This window comes from Zerene cesonia, chromosome 9 (assembly GCF_012273895.1).
Source record: "Zerene cesonia ecotype Mississippi chromosome 9, Zerene_cesonia_1.1, whole genome shotgun sequence".
NCBI classification, from domain to species: domain Eukaryota; kingdom Metazoa; phylum Arthropoda; class Insecta; order Lepidoptera; family Pieridae; genus Zerene; species Zerene cesonia.
Genome location: NC_052110.1, coordinates 5,140,039 through 5,148,833, shown reverse-complemented (window position 1 = coordinate 5,148,833; position 8,795 = coordinate 5,140,039). Strand labels below are relative to the sequence as shown.

Below are 8,795 nucleotides of genomic sequence, written 5' to 3'. Positions count from 1 at the left end.
AAGCAATCTAAAGAGTCTAGTGAAACAGTTCAAGTTGGAGATAAGGAAGAAGAAAATAACGAAGATAAGAAAGTGGTGGAAAAAATTGAGACTCAAGAAAACGCTAAAAGTCCAGAAAGCGAAAATGAAACGGTAAAAAATGTAACAGAAGAAATAGAAAGTGAAAAAGAAGAAGAAATTGAAGAAGAGGAGGTAGAAGAAGAAGAAGAGATCAGTGAAAACTATGAAGAGGTAGAAAAAACTGAAAAACCATCTCAAGAAAAACAAACAGAGGATGTTGAGGAGGAAGAAGTTGAAGAAGAATACGAAGAAGCTGAAGATACTGAGGTACCTGAAGGCACTGAGGCACTGAAAGAAACAGAGACGAAAGAAATAACCAAAGAAGTAACAAAAGAAGATGAACCATCTGAAACGGAAATTGTTGTAGACGATAAAAAAGAGGACTTGCCACTAGAGAAAGAAGAAAAGAAGGAGTCAGAATTAGAGGTTAGGAACATACCGATAAAGGTAATATCCGAAGCAGACAATGAAGTCAAAGAGACGCAAGAGCAAGACAAAAAAGAAGAAACTCAATCCTTATCATCTTCAATAAATATTCCCTTAAGAGAACCATCAATACCATTAGAAAAGGTTGAAGAAGTTGAAATAAAGCCCATTGGGCCCGCTAAAGAAGTAATTACTAAAACGCATACAGAAATTATTACAAAAACAACCGACAAACCTGTAGGGACACATAGCACTCAAACAGAATACAATATTGTAGAAAATATTGTTACTGTCAATCGAACGACTAAAACATTAGACCACGCTTATGAAGAAATTCCTGATAATGTTCCAACAATTAGAACATTTGTACCACCAAGCTTAGATAGGAATTTGATATCTCCACAATCTGTGTATAAACCGTATCAACCAGTATTTACATCTGAACCTCAAACTGAAAGACGGCACAGTTTGTTACTGGATAGAATAAGTGTCGACCGACAAATGCCTTCTGACATATATCAAAATACATATCAAAGTAATCAGTCGTTTGAAGAAAGACAATGGTCCCAAGAGCCGCAATCAGAAGTTTTAACAGTAAGCAACGTCAAACCAAGCACTATAAGCAAAAACCAACAATGGTACCAAAGAAATGAAAACGACATGTCTTATCCTGCTTCTGCACCGTTATCTGATTCATATGCTAATCAATGGCAAACTCAATCGCAATACAAATCACAAACACAATCTCAACAAAATTATCAACCAAAACCGCAGACACAGCCTCCAGTACAACAAATTTATCAGCCTCAACCGCGAGTACAGCCTTCTCCCCAGCCAGTTTATCAATCAGCTCCACAACGTATTTCACAACCTGTGTATCAACCTCAACCTCAATTTCAAACTTCTTCGCAGCCAATATATCAGCAAACCTCTCAGCCAATTTATCAATCAGAAACACAATCTAATTCTCAAACAACTTATCAGACACAAGCTCCTGTTCAAAAATTGTATCAACAAGAACCACAGTATCAACCATCTTATTTAGAAAACTCTTCACAATCAACATATAAATTCAGTTCAAACAATTATCAAACTTCACAACCATCATACACTCCTAAACCCATGTGGACAGGAAAGAGCTTTGACTCTCAGTCTGTATCGAATTCGGAGTCAAATCAATATTCTTATCAAAATAAAGAATCCACAGAAACAATACAGAAGTCAACTCAGCTTTCATCGTCTTACGTACCTCCTCCTTGGGAACAAGATTCAAATTATGTAGCCAATAATTCATCTCAAAATTATTATCAAACCTCCCCACCAAAAGCGACAACTACTGTTAATAAAGGATGGACACCATCGCCATCAAAACCAATCTCCAAATTTTCGAAACACACACCAACGTCCTATGTTCCACCTGCACCTAACCAATCCTTCGTAAAGCCTGTTAACACTGCAGATGCTCCTAAACAACCAGGACGTAAGACGTACTACAGCGAGTATGAAAGACGTTACATATCTGTACCAGAAACTACATATATACCTCACGAAACTAAGTTTCAACCTCAACCTGACCCATCACCCCAATACTACTATGACAATAATGAGCCTGTGGAAGAAGTTGAACCTCAGTGGCGTAAAGAACTGAGAGAATTTAAAGAACAGTCGTCTAAAACGACAGTACAAACGGAACAGACTACTGTACGACCACCATGGGAAGAAGATCCGAAATACGCAGCGCCCAAAGATTTTACACCGACTCCAACATGGACACAAACATTAAAACCCAGGTCATGGCGCGAAAGAAGTTACGAACCGGAGTATATTGGGTCTCAGGAGTGGCCAAAAACAAATACATTAGGACGTGGGCGACCTCAAAGTTCTTACATTAAGGGTAACATTGATAGAGTGCCTGACAGAACGAGAGGTGTATCTGTAGATAGATATAATCCCAATAACTATCAATCTCCATTAACGAGGGAGCATCCACCACCGGCTAGTCACATTTTGGATCCAATTGTTCAAGGAAAAACATATCACAATCCCAATGTGCCTGGATATCACTCCAGAGCTTCAGCAGAACCTGGGTAAGATTTCTTTTCTATTAAAAATTGAAAAGAACAGTTTAATATTATGCAGACATTTCTGTAATATGTATTTCATCATTTGTAACAATACTTTCTCAGTCAGTCAGTGTTAACTGACTAAAAGAATTTTGGATACAATCTTAGGGTATTATTAATTCTTGGAAGAGAATTTCGGCTTCAAATTCGAAATTGTCATCCTAACAACCTCTCAACTGCGTTGCACTGCACGTATCGCGATGAAATATACATTCCACAATCTTGCTTTATATTACAGAAATCATCGCTAAATGTGCAGCATATACTTCTTATACACGAAAAACACACTTATATTAATGTATAACTATTACTGATTTCAGAGAGCCGCCAGTTACTTACCAACAACCAAGGCAGAGAGAGTCAAGAGCCACGCCTGTCCAATCACGATCCTTTAAATACCTCCAATGGATTACTGGCACAGAGGATTAGCCATATTATTATATAAAATATTAGTTTTAATTCGAAATACCGATCGTACTTAAAATACTAAACTGATATGGTTAAGTTTGTTATAATCTATCGGAACTGTTTATATAAACTCTTTTTTAATTTATTAACTCATATTCTTTTCATACGTGTCTTTATATCAGATTTTGGAAATGTAGTTTAGTATAGTTTCAGTACATTATAAATTTAAGTTCATTATCTGCATCATCTAATCATAGATGGAAACGGCTCAATTCTACGATTCGAATTTCACATAAGCAAAAGTGATGAAGATAGTCATTAAAAAGCGTATGTTTTTATAAAATTATAATAATAATTACACAAAAATAGCTATTGCAAATATTAGGCACATACACATAGACATTTTACTGTGTCTAACGTCAGTGTGTGCTTAATTAAATTAATAAACGAATAATGCATCTAGTTCATAATATAAAAATATAATAATATAACAACATAGTTACCAAATATCAGTAGTCTTTGTAATATTGTGATAATTTGTTATTTATCAGCTAACCTAGTCATATTTATTTCTTATACTATTTCATAAAAACTTTCATTATTTTAGATAACAATTTGGTTAATATGAAACATTACGTGCTTTACTTAAATAAAGCACGTTTTATGTTGATTGAAACATCATAAACAAAACATATAACATAAATTTATAAATCATAAATTTAATAAAACACTAAAAGTCCATTGTTAAACTTATTTTAAATGTATTTTTTTGCCTCAGTTTATTTTATAACTTGGTTATGATTTGAATTTAACATAGTGTATGACATCTTTTTTAATAAATGCATAAATCATGTAACAAACCATTGTTACCCTTTATTTGTGAAGTTGTTGATTTTTATTAATTAAATAAGAATTTTGACTTGGAGTTTTATTTCACATAATCTTAGACATGTTGGTTATAACCATTTTATGGTTATAATATATCTATAGAATAATAAAGTAAAGGCCCATATCGTTTTCCTCACCCATTTCATTTAAATCCTGGTTTTTTTACCTTCATCCTTTTCTTATCCCTTCCCCCTACCTACCCCTACCTCTCCAAATATTCATGGGCCGTAGTTACTGCTTATCATCACGCAAAACACCAAATAAGCTGCCGCCCTCATAGATAAAAAAAGAAATGCATAAATACCTGCTACTTACCAAGGTAAATAATTAGTTGTTGAAAGATATGTAGGAGTTTTTTAAGGAAATCTTGTTTATATAACAACAAATTAAGTGTAGTTGTGCTAATGCAAAACCATTGAGTGGATTTGTTATAAATATATCACAATATTCTTCATTTGATTATCCTACATCACAGCTGAATCACTTTCGAATCATAATCAATAAAATACGAAGTTATAAAATAGAAAGTAATCTCTAAATAATAATAATAATTAAATGGTTTACTGTTAATGCTGTAAATTACATATCTATCACATATCTATTAAAAATTATGTAGTATACTTATTTTAATATTACTCATTTCATGAGAATTTTGAAAGGATAGAAAAATTTTTATCACGAGGCGGGATTCGAACCCGCGATTTTTGCCAATCCGTAGCAAAATCCCCGAATCCCGCCTCGTGATATTTTTTTTTCTATTCTTCCAAAATTCTCATTTATGAAGCATTTCAATGCTATAAAATTAAAATTAAATAACTCATTTCATTTAAATCTTCAGTAAAACTGTACATAAGAGAAACTTTAACTTATTTGAATAAAAAAATTCAATTTCTGGAGCGGTCTTATCGCTTACTAGTTATCTCTAGACGACAAGAGTAAAACGTACGATAATTTACTATTAGATCGAGATATAGATCTATGTATAGACATTGATTTGCGCACCTGAAAGTTTTGAGATGTCTACCTTTTATCTATCTTTCTTCTTTGTATACTTTTCATTTAACTACATGCATTAATAAATAACTACTATACTATATAATGGGTGGAGACTAAGAAACAAAAATAACACAACCGCAACGGATAAATTTGTCGTACTCTTAGAAAAGAACTGGTAAAAGAATTCGACAGCTATAAATAACCTTACTCTTGGCAATAAACATGTGGTAGTTCATACCAATAATGCTATTTCTGCGATGGCGCCAAATTTTATAGCTTCCTGTTTATCATATTGCATAATTTTTATCGCTGTACGCTGGAAATGCTCGATGAAAGTGCCAAGTTAAATATTGATGTTGTTAGTAACGATATTTTTGATTTAAATTAAAAGTAAGTACTTATTTTATATATAACAATAGCATTATAATTCATAAAGATTTTTATACAGGGTGGACTTTGTAACTAGGCGTGGTAGAAATTTGAAACTAAGAGGAATATCGAAAACGCTGTAGCACGAGCTAAAACTTCAATTAGATTAAAAAAAAAACAATATTCTTATGATGGTGTCTAATAAGGAATCTCCCATACGCGTGTCAATTTCATAAATTATTAGGTATACACTTATACTTGTCAGATATAACATTCCATATACAAAAAATATGAGTAAAACTTTGTTTGAAACTACAGATAAAAAGTCGAAAGCAATAAAAGTCAAGTCCATCAAAGTTTTTGGCAGTTCAAGTGATTTTACTTTAGAAAGCGAATTACTTATTAGAGCCTGGAATTTATGAAAACGTATTGGCCATTGCGGATATGAATTTTAGGAGATATTCTTATATTTTAGGAGAATATTAATCTTGTATAATAAATATTACAGTAAAAAAATAGAAAACTAATTAATACATTCTCAAAATCTTCCTAATAAAACTGTAAGTAAATTGATTGTTATAATTTGAAAGCTGTTGATGTTCAATTTATGAATATATTATCCCTAATTTCCAACATTTAACGCAACGATATAAATATTATTATTTAAACTTTTTCAGTGGTTATTATTTTATTTGTCATGATCCAATCCGTAGTGACATAATTTTTTAACATATTTACGGTCGTAGTCAACTTTATGTTCGGGAATGTCCATGAAAATAAATTGACTAAAAGCACAACTAAGTATTAAATTATCTGTGACTAAGGTTTGATCTCCCTTACACCCCCACCTGGCTCCGACCATGTACTTACGTTCTATTTATATACCAACTAAAACAAGTCACGTAAAAAGTGTAATCGTCTATTTAGAAGAACAAAAGTAAACGATTATTCGGGAAAAAAAGGTTCCATAAACAAGAAACACCATCCCTATTAAGTCGTTTATCTAAAAACACGTATGTATAAGAGGAAATAAGGAAACGTCCCACCCCTTCGCCCACTGAAACCGTAAAAATCTCTTTTTACACCCCTGTTACAGGGAAACGCTCTTCCTCCCTCAAAATACCACTTAGCGTATACAGGTAGCCTAGGTAATAGACTCGAACGGACTGATTTTATCTACCGTGATATATTTCAGTTAAGTGCTTATTGCGTTTGCTCGAAATTCTTCAATGTTTTGTTGAAATTAAAGCGCATTTCAATACGGAATAGATATGTATTGTAATCGGTTATGGATACAGTTGGTATGATATAAAAAGGGACGTATCCCCTTGTGGGGTATGGAGTAGATGCACTGTACATCTCTTTCATTTAAGAATTTTCTTTGATCAGATTGTGATGTGCGTTGGTGACATTCAGAATTGGTACTAATTATGTTTTAATAAATTTTTGTTCTTTTCTGTTTAATTTAGTTTTCTACTATTAATACTGAAAAAATGTTCTTTTAATGATTTGATGAAGTCTTTTGATGTGTTTTTGCAGTAGCTACATATGACAATGTACAAACATTAATAAGTAGGTAAATTGTGTTAGTGTGTGTATTTGAATAAATGATTGAATATTCTTTATTCTAACTGTCGTTTTCAAAAGTCAAGAGATGCTTATTTATCTGTTATTCTACCATTAGTTAATGTAGTGGCAATTACCGAAGATATTTTTCTCGATTTGTCAATATTTCCGATGCAATTATTCGAAACAGTCGCGAGTAGACGCTGGCAGGGAGCCAATGCATTCATCTCCAATTGCAGTCGCCGCTTATCAAATTATTGCATCGTGTGCCGCGTAAATAATGCATTTTCATGTTATGGAATTAATTATTATAATGGAACTTGTTCGCACTTATGTTGTATTTGTGATCATTATTTCAGAAAGAATCTGAATCTTAACTATTTGTATAATGGGGAAGATTTTGTCTGTCTCAACGTGCTAATTTCGGGAACAACTTTTGATTATTTATTGTGTTGAATAGTCCATGTAATGAAGACGGCCACACCTTAGTATGTGCGAAGCACACGCGTACTTAGTTTATAAATTATAAATACTTTTTAGTACGATTTTTCTTTTTGATTGCCAATACAGAATCGTACGAACAACATATTACCCAGCAAATGATCGCACATTACAGAAGGATCAATAAAATGGCACAACAGGTGTCTAAATGTGAAACCAAGGAACAGTCCAATTTGGAGTTCCCGCGGGAGAGGCACTCGTTAGGCGATTACGCTTCTAATGTTTTCGATGAAAAAAGTTCCCGGTTAAGCCTACAGACAATTTACCGGTACCTTCTCCAGTTCGTTATCTAAGGGCTGCCATTATCTTTGAGTACTGAAAATTACACTAATCTATACCTTGGAGTGTTTCACTTAGAGGATGAATTACGGGATCGAATGCTTGATTTTAGATGTTGGAAACTTGGTTACTGTTTGTTACATGTTGTTCTAGAAATTTCGAGAAATTTACAATTTCAATGTTCAACTGGGTTTTTAACAGCGTGTGTTGTTAAAAACCTACTTAAACATTGAAATTTATTCTCAATGCCACGGAAATACTTTAAAATATATGAGTCTACATTAAAAATCAATATATTTTTCTATATTATATATTCCTTTTAGATCTTAAAATTTGTCTTGTTTTGTGCTTCTATTTATGATTATATACATTGTACAATGTACAGTCTATTTGGGACGTAATTATTCAGTAAATGTACTTCAAAGGTTTGCTTTACCTTAAATACAACAATTTTATGTACATATATGCGTAGGAATCCAAAGATTTTCAGCTTTGTAGTTCAATAAATAATACTGTATATACTGTTCTAGTATATATTATTTGCCGTTTTTATTATATACTAGCTGCCCTTGTAAGTCTGTATGCCGAAGGAATATCGCGGTATAAAGTTGCTTATGTGTTATTCCAGTTGTCTAGCTATCTACGTACCAAATTTCATTGCTATCGGTTCAGCAGTTTTTGCGTGAAAAACTAAAAAACATACACAATACATTCAACTAAAATCCATCCTCACAAACTTTCGCATTTATAATATTAGTAGGATAGGATAGGATAAAGCCCAATATATACTTTTTTTAACAAGCTTATATCAGAAATTTTTGAAAGAATAGAAAAAATTTGATCACGAGGCAGGATTCGAACCTGCGTATCTTGCCTAACCGTAGCAAGTTGCTACGGTTAGGCAAGATCATTTATAAAGCATTTCAATGCTATAAAACTAAAAATTAAGCTTATATCAGTTTAACCAGTACGTTTGTATCTAACGACTCGATTATGACCTATTTTAAACGGACAGGATGTATTCAAACTACTTATTAAAGATGGGTTACAGTGCATAATTTAATGAGAAGATCTTATTATCCTAATAAGGATCGCCAGGATTGAACTAATTTTTACGTATACTGGATAAGAGTAAGTGAGTCATTTAGTTGATTCTATCATACATATATATTTTATTTT

The 8,795-nt window shown here is 32.7% G+C and overlaps 1 protein-coding gene across 1 annotated transcript in view; it reads left to right on the top strand.

Moving 5' to 3' along the window:
* Positions 1-3,873, top strand: part of LOC119828923 (FK506-binding protein 5-like) — a 9,555-nt gene extending 5,682 nt beyond the window's left edge. The window contains exons 4-5 of the mRNA XM_038351239.1: positions 8-2,573; positions 2,930-3,873. Coding sequence (XP_038207167.1) covers positions 8-2,573; positions 2,930-3,038 — 2,675 coding nt within the window. The 3' untranslated portion in view covers positions 3,039-3,873. The remainder of the gene's footprint in view (positions 1-7; positions 2,574-2,929) is intronic.
* Positions 3,874-8,795: the final 4,922 nt, after the last annotated feature.